The sequence below is a fragment of the Pygocentrus nattereri genome, chromosome 25 (assembly GCF_015220715.1).
Source record: "Pygocentrus nattereri isolate fPygNat1 chromosome 25, fPygNat1.pri, whole genome shotgun sequence".
Classification (NCBI taxonomy): Eukaryota; Metazoa; Chordata; class Actinopteri; order Characiformes; family Serrasalmidae; genus Pygocentrus; species Pygocentrus nattereri.
The window spans coordinates 18,040,920-18,057,560 of record NC_051235.1 but is presented as its reverse complement, the minus strand read 5'-3'; the positions used below and the strand labels follow the sequence as shown (position 1 = coordinate 18,057,560).

The 16,641-nt window shown below is 41.9% G+C and overlaps 1 protein-coding gene across 1 annotated transcript; it reads left to right on the top strand.

Annotated features, from left to right (window-relative positions):
* The first annotated feature begins 447 nt into the window (after positions 1-447).
* Positions 448-16,248, top strand: LOC108432364 (low choriolytic enzyme-like). The gene is made up of 9 exons (XM_037534298.1): positions 448-572; positions 1,455-1,458; positions 1,575-1,640; positions 2,843-2,998; positions 3,086-3,203; positions 4,149-4,327; positions 4,449-4,530; positions 4,647-4,827; positions 16,066-16,248. Exons 1-9 carry the CDS (start codon positions 501-503, stop codon positions 16,246-16,248), a joined length of 1,041 nt encoding a protein of 346 aa, XP_037390195.1. The 5' UTR covers positions 448-500.
* Positions 16,249-16,641: the final 393 nt, after the last annotated feature.

Genomic DNA, 16,641 nt, shown 5'->3' with positions numbered 1-16,641 from the left:
GATTCCATCAGAAATAAAGCATTTTATGAACAAAGTCCACAGAGCTAAAGTGAATAAGGCATAAATCCAGAAAACACGTGTGACTTCTGAGATGAGTTCATGTGAAGATTATCTCTACAGTTACATATGTGACTTATTGGAAACCAGTGAGGGGAAAAAGTGCACCTGCTTTCGGTACAGCAAGGCTATGTGTATTTAAACTTGATAAAGTACTGCTATACATTAACATATGTCATAAGAACTCTCTGTACATTCAGGTTTAGAGATACCGTTTTTTAGAAGTCAGCAGCTCCTATGCTACACATGAGACATGCTTATCACTTTGGGTACACAGAAAAGTGTATAAATCCCCTCTCTCTTTCTGCCACTGTACACTTCATACCCCCTTGGAAGGTAAGAGCTCCCACTCTACTAGAAAGTGCCATTCATTTATTTATATATTAAATGTTCAGATCTTGACATCTCTAAGTGCTGGATCTCCCTCCAGGTCAGTATCCATCATGTTGGTCTGTAAGGTGACTGTGGGTCTGCTGGCCATGCTGCTGGTGTGCTCTGTAAGAGCTGAAGAGGAGGTGAGACAGACACATACAGTTGAATGTAAAAATGTATGATAACAAATGACGTTTCATTGATTTTCTAAGTGAAAATAAGTTACACTTCATTTACAAAGAACACACTTCTTTATATGTTAATGCACAATTATTGTTTATTTGCACATTTTATATTTTATGTTAGTTTTTATAGTTTTTTATGTGAAAGAAAAAAAGAATAAAGTCAGGGCAAGAGGTGATACATGTTTGATGTTAATGTAAGCACCTATGTATAAAAAGAGTCTAAACTTAGTCCTGACCTTAATCTTAGTAACAAATGAAAAATAGTCAGAATCAAAGACCCCCTTTTATTTCCTTAAATTGTAAAGGTTTATTTATAACAGTTTCCATGTTTTCAGGAGACTTGCATTCAGTTTTTCAAACAGGTTTGCAGGGATATGTTTACACAGTTCAAGTTCAGTCTTAGAAGTTGCTTGCATTTTCTGCTTCTAACAATCCAAGTAATTCCAAACACATTCAACGATGTTGAGGTCTAAACTTGAGGCGTAGTAGACCCATTGTGAACATTGAGAAGACCAGCAGCTTTTTTGCTTGATTCGCAGGTGGTCTCTGCCTTTGCACAAAAATCCATTTGTTGGCCTTGCCATTGCAGGTTACCACTGATTTTCCTGCAAAGTCAGGATGTCTTCTGTAATAATTGTTGTAAGAAACAACATTGCCTCATGATGTATGAAAACAAGAGCATATCTGCATATAGCTCATCTGCAGGTTCAACAGGCAACAGCAAGGCTACTGTAATGCATTAATCCCACATTACTCTATTCATCTGTATTATTCTTTTCAACATGTAATAAATGAATGTTTTTTCTGTTTTTCATATGCCACATGTGACTCCTCCTGTAGGCTGGTAAGCCATGCACTTTAGATTAAGCATTTAATAACAAAAATGTAATGAAGGATAATGATCCGTCAACACAATAAGTGAATATGGTTCTGAGTGTAAACGATGGCTTTTCTCTATAGCTGTTCAGGACGCTTCTGCTGAGCCGTCTGTGGGAGAGCTGCTTGAGAGAGCCAACAGAAACATCAGTATGTACCCACACAAACACACACTGACCTTCACAAATACACAATAACCCTGAAACCGAGAAGCATAATACGCATTCATGAACTGTTCAGCATATTTTTTATTGCTTTTTATGTGTATTTACATATTTGATCAGGAGTCTCAAATTCAAAGGGGGAGGTGGGGTTGGTTGTAACCTGTGACTACAGTACCTAACACACACTGTATATAACATAATACAGTACACTGTATGTACAGTATATAACATGATAACTGTATATAATGTTTTTGACAATTATTCACTGTAACTTTAATTTCTTAACTTAAATTAATCAAACTTAGTCATTAAAAAATGCACAAAGTTACTTAGTTTCAAGCTTATTTACTTGTACATTTCTTATAGATACAGCTACTTTCTCACTCTTGTTTCTTATTTTATGCATAATAATTAACTGAAACATTGCCATTATTTTAAATGGACTGTTTTATACAGTAATCAGCCTATAGCTCAGATAAAACAAGAGTCACCCATTTCTGAGGACTTAAATGAGAATATGCTATGACACAAAAATAGCATTTGGCAAAGAGATCTAATGGAAAAGATGAATAAATCAACAGCATAAACTTAAATCAATAACAACACTAAGAATACTGTGAAGGTTTATAGGCAATAGACTATGCAGATGAATTGAGTAATTTTTTCTGAGTAATTAAAGCAATATACAAAGAAATTATCCATGTTATTAGACAGTTGAAGGTTAACAGATGAATAAACCAAAAGGATAAAAAATGATATTATTATAGCAGTTGTATTGCTGTCCCCACTATTTGCTGTGTGGGACAATGGGGTTATCCACTACACAATCCAACTACTACATAGTCAAATATATAAATAATTATCAATAAAAAAGCCCATAAAAGGTTTGCAATTGCTTTTGCTGCAAAACCCAAAATGCAGAAAATGAAAAATAGATATGTGGGCTGGATTTAAGGATAAACTATACACATGTGACACAAAGCTGATTTTGTGGGCCAGACATGGTCTGTGGGCCAGTAGTTTGAGACCCCTATTCAGCAGACAATACACCAAAACTGTGTGTGTGTGTGTGTGTGTGTGTGTGTGTGTGTTTTAAATGTAAACTAAACTCAGTACATACTGAAGTGTTATATGATGTATAAAAGGATCTGAAGTTCAGGTATGTAATTTCTCTGTTTTGTATGCTAGCTCCTGACTTTGATGAGCCTGAGCTGACTGAAGGAGACATTGCTGTTGACAGTGACAGTGAGAGGAATGCTGATCCCTGCACTTCTAGCGGTTGCAGGTGGCCCAAGTCCAGTGACGGCAAAGTATATGTGCCCTACGTCATCGCCAACCACTACTGTACGTCAGTGATATACAGGAACTTTTTTTCTGTTCCATTAATGTTAAGTGCAGGAATGTTTTAACATCTCATCTCTAAATCCTCAGCCTCCCGTGAGCTCCAGATCATCCAGCGTGGTTTGGACTCCTTCTCTTCCATGTCCTGCATCCGCTTCAAGCGCCGCTCCAATGAGAGGGATTACCTCAGCATTGAGTCTCGCAATGGGTATGCATTGCAGTTACACTCAGTCAGGAGGAATGGCAGGATGAGGAAGACTAAATGGAGGATGTGTGCTTTGCTGAATGCAGGATGAATCATTCTCCTGAAATACGGTGAAAGCCAGTGACACACGTGTACAACAAATAGTTTGTATGATTTAAAATGTTTGATAAAATCATAATTGAACGATTTTCCCTCCATTCAGCAAAGCAGACATCTTGATAAAAACTGATAATAAATTATCCTCGTTGTTACAAAGGTGCAAATTATGTGGTGAATTTTGGAAGGGTCTGCTTTTTTTCTCACAGACCTTTGTTCACTTTACCTACTTCTGGCCAAACAGTTCTTAGACATGAATTCTGATATATTTTCTAGAATTGGCAATAGAAGACAGCACAAAGGTAGCTTAAGTACAAATTAAAAACTTTCTAAATCCAGTTGCTGATTAGCTATCTAGTTACCCAGTTAACATTAGCATATAGCCTTTGTCATTTCGTGAAGCGACACACAAATAAAATAAACTACAAAAGTCAACTGGTGTGTCAGATGAATGCATACAGGAATTAACACAGTTCTATTTAAAGCTAATCATTAAGCGAACAAGCTTGTTCATGTAAAAAGGTTTTCCTAGATACTAGGAACTCTACTAGCTCTAACAGGGATACAGGATTAGGAATGTTTGAAATTGGTACATATAAGTAGCAGACCCCCTTCCAATTTGCACTAACATGCCCAGAATGGAAATTGGCTGAAAAACTTTAAACAAGAAACAATTTTTATAATCCTTTATGGTCTTGGGGGTCAGAGGTGTAGCTAATAGCCCTAATGCAGATGAAACAACACGACACAGCAGGTACTGTATCAATTTAAACAGTATCAAGGAACAACATGCTGGTGTAAGTTTTAGATGAAAATAATTTTTGCAGTTAAATCTCACTTTTTACTTGGCAGATGCTACTCTTACGTTGGTCGCCGTGGTAACGCCCAAACAGTGTCTTTGGCCCGCAGTGGCTGCATCTACCACAAAACTGTCCAGCATGAGCTGCTCCACGCCCTGGGATTCAACCACGAACAGACCCGCAGTGACCGTGACAACCACATCCGCGTTGTCTGGGAAAACATTGTTGAGAGTACGCTCCCAATATTTCAAAATCAACCTCATGTTAATATAATAATGCACCTATATTTGAATGCATGTTGCTGTTGTTAGTGAGTCTTTTTAGAGACTATGTATCTTTTCATACTCATTAGACATGAAACACAACTTCAACAAGATCGCCACCCTGAACCAGGGAACTCCCTACGACTACAACTCTGTCATGCAGTACCACAGGTCAGTGACTCTTTATAAAACTGTACTAATCAGCCTCATGTCCAGACTACACACCTGTGAAATTTAGAAGTGAAAACATGATTGACTTTCTTTTGTGTTTGTGTTATTTATTTCAGAACTGCTTTCTCTAAAAATGGCAAGCCCACCATGGTCCCCATTCCCAACAACAACGTGTCTTTCGGCCAGGCAACTCAGATGAGCCAAAATGACATCAATAGACTCAACACACTGTACAAATGCTGTGAGTATTTGACATCACATGACACAATTTACTGTCTACAGTTCAATAAGATTTTAGTCTGTTAGTTTTGAACCATATTAAATCTCTAACAGAGGTGAAAATCATGCTTATATGCAAACTAAACATTTTTCTTTTTGCACAGAAACTGGTGAGGACTGCAGAAGGCCTGTCTTTATAGCAGAGATCCCTCTTAAGGCATAAGAGGGGCATATGAGATGATATCTCTGTTGCTTTGTTGCTGAGCTCCACAGTTTTAACAATGAATTAAAGTTGCATTTTCAGTTCACTGTCATTGTTCTTTCTCAATGCAAACATAATTAATGCATGTGCAATTGTGACATCAGAAATAAAACTAAATTAATACTGTAGCCCAATTTTAAACAGCTATGGAAAAAGACTCGGCCTTACTCCTTGACAAACTGGCTCACAAAACTAAAAAAAGGATAATAAATAAATCCATGACATAACCCCTCTTCTGATTGTCCAATCGTAACCACTGTAACTTGACCACTGATACCTTTTGATGAGCTTTCAGAATGACCGCCTTATGCCTTAAAGAAAAAAAAGATAACAAGCTGGTTGTTTGGGAGACTTATTGTTTGGCTGTTTTGCAAGAAATTAAAGTGAGTGTCGCATTGATAGCTGATAGGTGTTTTTCTAACAGCCACTTATAGTACACCTCTCAACTTCTTTAGAGTAGACTATACCACTGATCCTACATTTAGACTAGTAGCTAGAATGCATATTCAGAATACAGAATTAAAGTATCTGTATTTAGTCCAAGTTACATTTTGTAAAGTATTCAGGATAGCTACCCTTTACATTTTTCAGAGAATAATGTTAGAATGCTTACCCACTACCTCTCCATGGATCACCACCTTATCGTGGTGGAGAGGTTTGTGTGCTTGAAGGACCCTAGGAGCTATGTTGTCTGGAGCAAAAGCTCCTGGTAGGGTCTCCCATGGCAAACTGGTCCTAGGTAACAGGCCAGACAAAGTGTGATCCATAACCACCCCTATGAGGACAACAAAGCAGGACTCGTGTACCCTGCCCGGATCAGGGTTACCGGGGCCCCACCCTGGAGCCAGGCCTGGGGGAGGGGCTCGCCAGCGAGCGTCTGGTGGCCGGGCATTCACTCATGGTGCCCGGCCGGGCCCAGCCCGAAGGAGCTACATGAGTCCCCCCTCCCATCGACCCACCACCGATGGGAGGGGCAGTAGTAGGGGTGCGGTGCATTGTGGATCGGGCAGTGTCCGAAGGCGTGGGCCTTGGCGTTCTGATCCTCGGTTGCTGAAACTGGCTTTTGGAACTTGGAACGTTACCTCACTGGCGGGGAAGGAGCCTGAGTTGGTGCGCGAGGTCGAGAGATACCGGCTAGACATAGTCGGGCTCACCTCAACACACAGCTTGGGCTCTGGGTCCAATCTCCTTGAGAGGGGCTGGACTTTTTTCTTTTCTGGAGTTGCCCATGGTGAGAGGCGGCGGGCAGGTGTGGGCTTTCTCATAGCCCCTCGACTCGGCGCCTGTATGTTGGGGTTTTCCCCGGTGGACGAGAGGGTAGCTTCCCTACGCCTTCGGGTTGGGGAACGGGTCCTGACTGTTGTCTGTGCTTATGCACCGAACAGCAGTTCAGAATACCCAGCCTTCATAGAGTCCTTGGAAGGGGTGCTTGAAAGTGCTCCTCCTGGAGACTCGATTGTCCTACTGGGGGACTTCAACGCTCACGTGGGCAATGACAGTAAGACCTGGAGGGGTGTGATTGGGAGGAATGGCCTCTCTGATCTGAACCCGAGTGGTGTTCAGTTTTTGGACTTCTGTGCAAACCACAGTTTGTCCATCACGAACACCATGTTTGAACACAAGGATGTCCATAAGTGCACATGGCACCAGGACACCCTAGGCCGCAGTTCAATGATTGACTTTGTAGTCGTGTCAGCGGACTTGCGGCCATGTGTACTGGACACTCGGGTAAAGAGAGTAGCTGAGCTGTCAACTGATCACCACCTGGTGGTGAGTTGGATCAGGTGGTGGGGGAAGATGCCAGTCAGACCAGGCAAACCCAAACGTATAGTGAGGGTTTGCTGGGAACGTCTGGCAGAAGAACCTGTCAGATTGATCTTCAACTCACACCTCCGTCAGAACTTTGACCAGATATCGGGGGAGGTGGGGGACATTGACTCAGAATGGGCCATGTTCCGCTCCTCCATTGTTGAAGCGGCTGACTGTAGCTGTGGTCGCAAGGTAGTTGGTGCCTGTCGGGGCGGTAATCCTCGAACCCGGTGGTGGACACCCCAGGTGAGAGATGCCGTCAAGCTGAAGAAGGAGTCCTACCAGACATGGTTGGCCTGTAGGACACCAGAGGCAGCTGGCAGGTATCGACAGGCCAAGCGATCTGCGGCTTCAGTCGTTGCCAAGGCAAAAACCCGGGTGTGGGAAGAGTTCGGTGAGGCCTTGGAAAGTGACTTTAAGTCGGCTCCGAAAAGATTCTGGCAAACCGTCAGGCGACTCAGAAGGGGAAAGCAGTGTGCCACTAGCACTGTATATAGTGGAGATGGTGTGCTGCTGACTTCGACTGAAGACGTCATTGGGCGGTGGAAGGAATACTTTGAGGACCTTCTCAATCCCACCGACACGTTCTCCAGTGAGGAGGCAGAGTCTGGGGACACGGGAATAGGCTTGTCCATTACTGAGGCCGAAGTCGCTAAGGTAGTTAAAAAGAGTTCCTCAAGGCTCTGGATGTTGTGGGGCTGTCTTGGCTGACACGCCTTTTCAACATTGCGTGGACATCGGGGGTGGTGCCACTTGATTGGCAGACTGGGGTGGTGGTGCCTCTTTTTAAAAAGGGGGACCGGAGGGTGTGTTCCAACTACAGGGGAATCACACTCCTCAGCCTCCCTGGTAAGGTCTATGCAAGGGTACTGGAGAAGAGAGTCCGGCTTATAGTCGAACCTCGGATCCAGGAGGAGCAGTGCGGGTTCCGCCCTGGTCGTGGAACACTGGACCAACTCTTTACCCTCTCCAGGATTCTCGAGGGTTCATGGGAGTTTGCCCAACCAGTCCACATGTGCTTTGTGGATTTGGAGGAGGCATTCGACTGTGTTCCCCGGGGTATTCTGTGGGAGGTGCTTCGGGAGTACGGGGTACATGGCTCTTTGCTACGAGCCATTCAGGCCCTGTACAAACAAAGCAGGAGCTTGGTTCGCATGACCGGCAGTAAGTCAGACTTTTTCCCAGTGAGAGTTGGACTCCGTCAGGGCTGCCCTTTGTCACCGATTCTATTCATAATTTTTATGGATAGAATTTCTAGGCGCAGTCAGGGGATGGAGGGTGTCCGGTTTGGTGACCTCAGGGTCACATCGCTGCTGTTCGCAGATGATGTGGTCCTATTGGGGACATCAGGCCGTGAACTTCAGCTTTCACTGGATCGGTTTGCAGCCGAGTGTGAAGCGGCCGGGATGAGGATCAGTACCTCCAAATCCGAGGCCATGGTTCTCACGCGGGAAAGGGTGGAGAGCCCTCTCTGGGTCGGGGATGAGCTCTTGCCTCAAGTGGAGGAGTTTAAGTATCTCGGGGTCTTGTTCACGAGTGATGGTACAAGGGAGCGGGAGATTGACAGGCGGATTGGTGCTGGGTCAGCAGTGATGCGGGCTCTTTACCGGTCTGTTGTGGTAAAGAAAGAGCTGAGCCATAAGGCAAGGCTCTCGATCTACTGGTCGATCTATGTTCCCACCCTCACCTATGGTCATGAGCTTTGGGTAATGACCGAAAGAACGAGATCGCGAATACAAGCGGCTGAAATGAGTTTCCTCCGCAGGGTGGCTGGACTCTCCCTTAGAGATAGGGTGAGAAGTTCGGTCATCCGAGAGGGACTCGGAGTAGAGCCGCTGCTTCTTCACGTCGAGAGGAGCCAGTTGAGGTGGTTCGGGCATCTTGTTAGGATGCCTCCTGGACGCCTCCCTTGGGAGGTGTCACAGGCAAGTCCACCGGGGAGGAGACCCCGGGGAAGACCCAGGACACGCTGGCGTGACTATATCGCCCAGCTGGCCTGGGAGCGCCTCGGAATCCCTCCCAGGGAGCTAGTGGAAGTGGCTGGGGAAAGGGAGGTCTGGGCTTCATTGCTCAGGATGCTGCCCCCGCGACCCGAACCCCGGAGAAGCGGAAGATGATGGATGGATGGATGGATGGATGGATGGATGCTTACCCACTAATCAAACAACATTAAATGAAACACCTTCAATGTGTAACTATTTTAAAATCAGTCCATGGCCTGTAAAGACATACTCAAAAGAAGAATAATAAAAACATCCTGCTTAAGCCTGAGTAATCATGGTGGTGATCCAGTTATTAATCTCAGTGTTTCTGAGCTCTGCTAAAGCCTGAGTAGACTGATAAATCAACGTGATGGTCATTTATTAATCCCAGTGTTTCTGAGCTCTGCTAAAGCCTGAGTAGACAAATAAATCAATGTGATGGTCATTTATTAATCTCAGTGTTAGTGAACTCTGCCAAAGCCTGAGCAGACTGAGAAATCAACGTGATGGTCATTTATTAATGTCAGTGTTACTGAGCTCTGCTAAAGCCTGAGTAGACTGATAAATTAACGTGATGTCAGTGTTACTGAGCTCTGCTAAAGCCTGAGTAGACTGATAAATCAATATGTTGGTCATTTATTAATCTCAGTGTTACTGAGCTCTGCTAAAGCCTGAGTAGACTGATAAATCAATGTGATGAGCAGTTATTAATCTCAGTGTTACTGAGCTCTGCTAAAGCCTGAGTAGACTGATAAATCAATGTGATGGTCAGTTATTAATCTCAGTGTTACTGAGCTCTGCTAAAGCCTGAGTAGACTGATAAATCAATATGTTGGTCATTTATTAATCTCAGTGTTACTGAGCTCTGCTAAAGCCTGAGTAGACTGATAAATCAATATGATGATCAATTATTAATCTCAGTGTTACTGAGCTCTGCTAAAGCCTGAGTAGACTGATAAATCAATGTGATGATCAGTTATTAATCTCAGTGTTACTGAGCTGTGCCCAAACCTGAGCAGACTGATAAATCAATGTGATGATCAGTTATTAATCTCAGTGTTACTGAGCTCCACTAAAGCCTCAGTAGACTGATAAATCAATGTAATGAGCCAGTTAATAATCTCACCATTACTGAAGTCTTTTGAGGAATGAACTGAACAGTCTCCTCAGTGGTGAACATGAGTGATAAGCGCAACATCAGTGCTATATGCCTCTTGTGGCATGTTACACACATCTCTGAAAATAACATAGCTACCCACTGTATAGTCAAATTTGCATCTGGGACATGATGAATTGTTTGCTTAGTTAGTGAAACACCACAGGGATTATGAGAGCAGCAGTTGGCTGAAGCAGGCCACATTAATAACTGAGTTTATAATGGTTGCTGTTAAATTCAGTTTGCTCAGGTTCCTCTGTTTTAATACTGTGTTCTACATTATACAAGGGGCTACTCGCAGAATAAAGAAAGGGTGGGATAGCGATTAAAAAAATTCTAATGGGAACACACTTAATATGCATTAAAACTTTCTCAATAATTGCTCTTTGTCGAGGTGAACAGCTGCCCATCTTGTACGTCTGATGCTATTGCTTCTTCTGGCTTGGTCGGGTGCCACTGCTCGCCAGCCTTCTGGACCGGCTTGACCACCATTGAGCTTCTTGCTATACAGCACTGTGCAGTCCTCACCCTCAGATGCTGCTGCTGCCATTGCATAATTATAGACTAATCAAATTAACCACTGCCCCCCACCTGTTTGTCCCACTTTGTACTATAATACTTTATACTAACAATGTCTGCTATCCGGTGTTAACCAGAGGTGGATGGGTTCATGGGTTCCCCTTCTGAGTATTGGTTCCTCTTGCTTTTTTGGTTTCTTGCTCTTAGGTAGTCTGTTGTGAAAAGCACTATATAAATAAACTTTGCTTGCTTGCTTTGTCTTGTGTTTATTCAGGCCAAAGAACCATAGTGCAAATGTCTTTCTTCTTTGCCCTTTGCCTGCTAATTAGCCAGCTATCAGAATAAAAAAACCACGATTTCTGGGCAAGATCTGCCACTGGAGTCTAAATTCTTGTTAACTTGATAATCCATCCCTTGAAAGGGTCACCCAACAAACTTCACCTGAGCTAACACAGTAAAGGAACAGCTCTTAAAATGGCTGTTTCCCCAAGAGGAAATAGTAAGGGCAAGTTGAGGAGGGCATGCTAAAAATAGAATTAAGAACAGAGTGGAGAAGAAAACCTGAGGTTTTTCCTGAAGAACTGCCACTATCATCATTCCTAAACTGAGGACCTTCTCATAGACTGTTAAGTTGGAATGAGAAGAAATGACTACTTTTTTGACTAGGAAATGAAAGGGCAGCAGCAATGCCACTCCAAATATATTGATAAAAAGGACCAGTCCACCAAAAACTCACCTGAGTTCAGGGAAGAAAAGAGGCACAGGATATGTGTGTCATACTGTAAACAATATGCATCACACAGGTCACCTGCTGCATGACCTACTTCCTTCTAAGAGAGTAGACTGCAGTAGAAGACAGGAGGAACAGTCCCATGAACATGATAAACTGGCTTAGGACTTCTCTATTATCTGTAGCTATAAGACTGTTTATCAACTAATCGACTAAGCTTTCTAAAGATGTTCTATGTTTCTAATGTTTGTTCTATGTTATATATATTTTATATATATATAAAGCCTCTTAAACTTACATTCTGGCAAATGTTATGTCCAGATGTTATGTTAAACCTTTCCACCAGCTAATCTGTAAGTGATCTTAGGGGTTTGCAGCAGGCCTCAGACAAATTGGCAGATATGCTGGAGCTACACTTTTTAAAAAGATTCTTCAACAGTTCTTTAGTAAAAAAAATTTAAATGAACATGCAAAGGACCATTTGCATGATTCAAGGTTTCTTTGCATCTTTAAAGGGTTCTTTTATGTTGGTGGAGATTATGCTGTAGATCTTAAAAAAGATGGTTCTTCAAGGGTTCCTTAGTAAAGAAAATAGGTCTACATAGAACCATGAACACGCAAAGAGCTCTTTGCATGATTAAGAGGTTCTTTTCATCTTTCAGGAATTCTTTACATTGATGGAGAATGTGCAGTAGATAGTTCTAAACTCTTAAAAAAGATGGTTCTTCAAGGGCTTTTAGTAAAAGAAGGGATATTTAAAAGAAGGCACCATATTTTGTAAGTGTTTATGTACAACCTTTTGAAAATGGTTCTGAATAGCACCCAAAAGTGTTCTTCCATCAATACAAGCTTGACATTGTAACAATGAAAGAACCAGGTTGAGTGCTACATAGAAACCTTTTCAGAAAGGTTCTATATGGCATGATATACACTCTCTGTCCACCTGAAAAACCCTTTTGTGATGCAAAGAACCCTTTATCCATGCATAATGTTTATTGAGTAATCATGGTTCTATATAAAACCATTTTCGTTAGTAAAGAACCCTTAAGGGCTCAGTGTAAGGCATTGTACTCAATGCAAAACGTAATAGGAAGGTAGTAAAAACTGAGAAAGATGCGAAAAATATCAAGCCCATTTTCCTCATTTCAGCTGTATCAATATCAACTAAAGTGACCTAATCTGCTAAATTTCGCTTTAAATATACAATATTGTACAGAGGTCCTGGCCAATCAGAGAAAATAATGTACAAACAAACTAAACAATACACTGTGTGTGGGTGTGTTACATTAGCAATATCCAAGGTTCAGTATTTACAGTAACCATCATTAATTTGTCTAATCAGCCCTTCATGAAACTAAATCAGGTGTGCTGCTGATGGAGTTTAACAAATCCAGTGACTGCAGTGCAGCAGGACCAAAACCCGTGTTCTTCTAACCAGGATACAAATACTTAATACAAAACCATGGAATTTATGATACTATGTACTGTATTAATGTTTATTTATATTTTTGTAATATTATAATGTTTTACTATCAAAAACCACTCACTGGAAAGTAGTTATAAACAGTTGTAAACAAAGACCTTGTGGGTGTAGAGCAGATATAAATCAAAATGTATCAGTAAACAAGTAAATAAATAAACATAAAAATATAAGTCTCAAAGTGCTGACACAATTCTGGAAACATATGGATGTCATGTCATGGATAAAGTAAAACAGCACAGTTCAAACAATAGTGAAAAAAAGATGTTTTGTCCTATCATATCCAGCAGTCCCCACACGGACACCACTGGTCAAATGATCATTTCAGAGGATTAACAGTGGGCTCGTTTTTCTCATAAGTCTGAGATGGAAATGTACTTGTCAGGTTAAATACAGCAAATAAAGCTGCAAGGCTGCTAGTTTGAAAAGGAGCTTACAGCAGATTAGCTCTTGTCTTCTCGTAGAGATTCACCAAGTTTGAGCCTGAGGAACATCTCACAGTATGGGGTTGTCAAACTTAATTAGATTAGTTTAAAAAAAAAAAGAAGCATAAAATACAAAATGTGCCAAAACGTTTAACCTAATTTGAACAGGAGTGTGCAAACTTTTACACACAATAACGTTTGTGTATGCATATCTAACCAAAAAAATGCATATACATGGATATGCATTTAATTCAATAATCGTGACAGCATTATTAGAGATATTACTAAATGGTGAAGCTCTGTGAATGTAAAGGAGTCTTTAAAAATAGATGCTCTCAGACTGACTCAGATAACATCCATATGGGAATAGAAATAAATAAATAAACAAGCAAACAAACAAATAAATAAATAAGCTACAGCAACTGCATAAAATAACACCTCCAACTGATAACTGTTGTTTAGGTGCGATCGGCCTTCTCTGAGACATTGACAATTGTATGGTTCTCTTTAGAGGCGGCTCAACCTTGTAAAGTATGAAGGAATGTGTGTGTGTGTGTGTGTGTGTGTGTGTGTGTGTGTGTGTGTGTGTGTGTGTGTGTGTGTGTGTGTATGTATGTTGCAGAGGGAAGGTACTCACTCTCTCCAGGCACAGGGTGTGAAACTGGTGTGTGCTGAGGATGTGTGAGGTACTATGTGGCAGACAGCCGGTTTCTTAGCAACAGCCCACGAACAGAGAGAAAGGAGAGAATATGGAAGCAGGGGATGCTCTTCTGATTCTATCTTCAGCATGACACGTCCTTCTGCTACTGATGCACTGATACTGTCTTTAGAAAGAGTTACACGACTCATCGCTCTGCCATGACCCAAAGTAGTAGAACATCTTTCAGCTCAGACTTGTGAATTAGAAAATGCTACACTCCTAGCAAAAAAGGCTCTATATAGTACCAACAAGGTTTTTGACTTGTAACAATCATATAACCCTTTCTGGGGCTCTATACACTATATGATCAAAAGTATGTAAGTACCCCTCCTAACTACTGAGTTTAGGTATTTCAGTTAGACTTATTGCTAACAGATGTAAAAGATCAAGAAATCTCCACAGACAAACACTGGCAGTATAATGAGTCATACTAAGGAGCACAGGGGGCCTCATTCACCAATAACTTTGTATGTTTTTTCTCAAATGTGTTCTTGAGTAAGGTCCTAAGAAAAAAGTCTTCGTCAGATTAATGATGAGTTCTTAAACGGCAAAATTGTTTACACCTTTGTGCTCAAGTGTGTGTAGATTCACTTCATGGGTTTTAAGAAGAAATTTCTTTTTAAGAGTGGTTAGTCAATGAGGCCCAGTTACTGACTTTAAAAGTGGCCACCTTTGCCCCAAGTCTGAAATTTCCGCCCTGCTAGATCTGCCCCGGTCAACTGTAAGTGCTATTGTTGTGCAATGGAAGACTCTAGGAGCATCAACAGCTCATCCACAAAGCTGTAGACCATGCAAACTCATTATGTAGGGTCACCCAACTGCAGCCTTGTGTAATGCATAAAAATCACCCATCTTCTCACTTCAGAGGTCTAAGCTGCCTCTAGAAGCAACATAAGCAAAAGATCTGTGCTTTGGGAGCTACAGCTACAGCTTAGATCACAATGCACAGGCCTCAACTGGAATAGTGAAAAGTCCACCGCCACTTGGACTAGGGTTTAGCAGAGGCTAGGAGAACACTACCTACTGGAATACATAGTGCTAACAGTAAAGTTTGGTGGAGGAGGTATAATGATCTGGGTTTTTTTTTTTTTTAGGGTTTGGGTACCTTAGTTCCAGTGAAGGTTAATGTTAATGCTACAGCACACAAAGACATTTTAGACAGTTATATGCCTAAAATTTTTTGGCAACAGTTTGGTGTGGAGGAACTCCAGTGACTTCCATAGAGCCCTGACCCCAACCCCACTGAACACCTTTAGGATAAACTGGAACATCGATTGTGATCTAGGTCTTTTCATCAAACATCAGTGCCTGATTTCACACATGCACCTAAAACTGAATCGGCACAAATTCCCACAGACATCCTCCAAAATGTTGTTCCAAAGAATGATTCTGGCATGCCAAGAACACTTAAAGTTAATCTAGCTGAAAATCAGCAGAAATGTGTAAAAAGCTATTCTCCCAGTGCTCAATTATAGCAGTTCCCAGTTGTCAAAAACCATAAGTGTTGATGTGTATTACCAGGATTTGTTATTACTTTACCATCAGTTCGACTGGAACAAGACTACTGTTATCAAAGCCCTTGACTCTAACACTAACCACAGTAAGAAAAAAGAAACCTTTTGGTTCACTTGCTTCAATTCATTTTTCAAAGGAATGGTACATTTTGTGTCCTTGAGCAAAATATCCCAAAGACACTTGTGTCCCCATGATGATAGTAAAACACAGTCCAGACAAGAACATACACACATTTGAATTCTTTATTTAGGTTCATAATTAAAAATATAGAACAAAAAGGGCCCATTAGCATCCAGTCATGCATAAACCCGCACACACGCACACATGTATGGACTTCACTTTGTCTGGTCTGACCTATTTACACCCTTTGATTCTCCCTCACACCTGACTACACTCTCCTCTCACCTCCATTGAGCACCCTCCCCTAAAATAGACCGAATAGCTCTGAATATCAGCCATGCTAACTCAATCATCACCGGCACTGCCTCGCCACCTCCCGAGCAGCTTTGCCTGCCAGATCATCGGATTCTGCCTCCCTTCCACACACCCCCATCTGTCTCTGAGCTCCTCGGGAGGTGAGAATGGATTTGAGAACTCCCCCGGGCCTGGCTCGCCTCCCTCCTTCTCTCTCTCTTTCTCTCTCTCTCTCTCTCTCTCTCTCTCTCTCTCTCTCTCTCTCTCTCTCTCTCTCTCTCTCTCTGTGTTTCTTGTTCATATCTCTGCCTTTCGCCATGCCAGATGGTGGTTTATCAGGGAGCTCATCGGAGCAGGACTCAAACAAATGCTGATGACACTGTGCAGCCTCCCAACTCTCTGTTTGGGTACACTTCACTGAGGCCAGAGCCGCCCTTTGGCTTCACAAAGCTGTCCACTCGCCTTTTAGGTGAAGCTCTTGTGAAAGCTCGCAGATGGAGTCGTTGAAGGGTTTCGCTGTCGAAACAGAAAGGGCAAATGTCATGCCCATATGGCCAAAGTCGGACGAAAAGTCCTAAAGAACACAAGCTCCGAGAAGGCTGTCTCTCTCTTTCTCTGTCTCCACTCAGCTCGATTGTCCTATCCATGCTCCATCCACAACTATGCCCACAAATTTTTCATAGTTACTATTGCTGTTGGCCAAGCTATACAGAATACTATTCAATCCTGTTCAATCTAATGATAAATGGTAGCATACAACCTTTTTTGTCAACATATCTTGGAGATGGTATTCATGGAGAATAAGTATGTACTGGACTGATATCAGTTCAGAAATCAGTGATCAGATATCAAAGGGAAAAAGAGTGAATCTGATCAAATTCCTTAGCAAATCTTAACTCT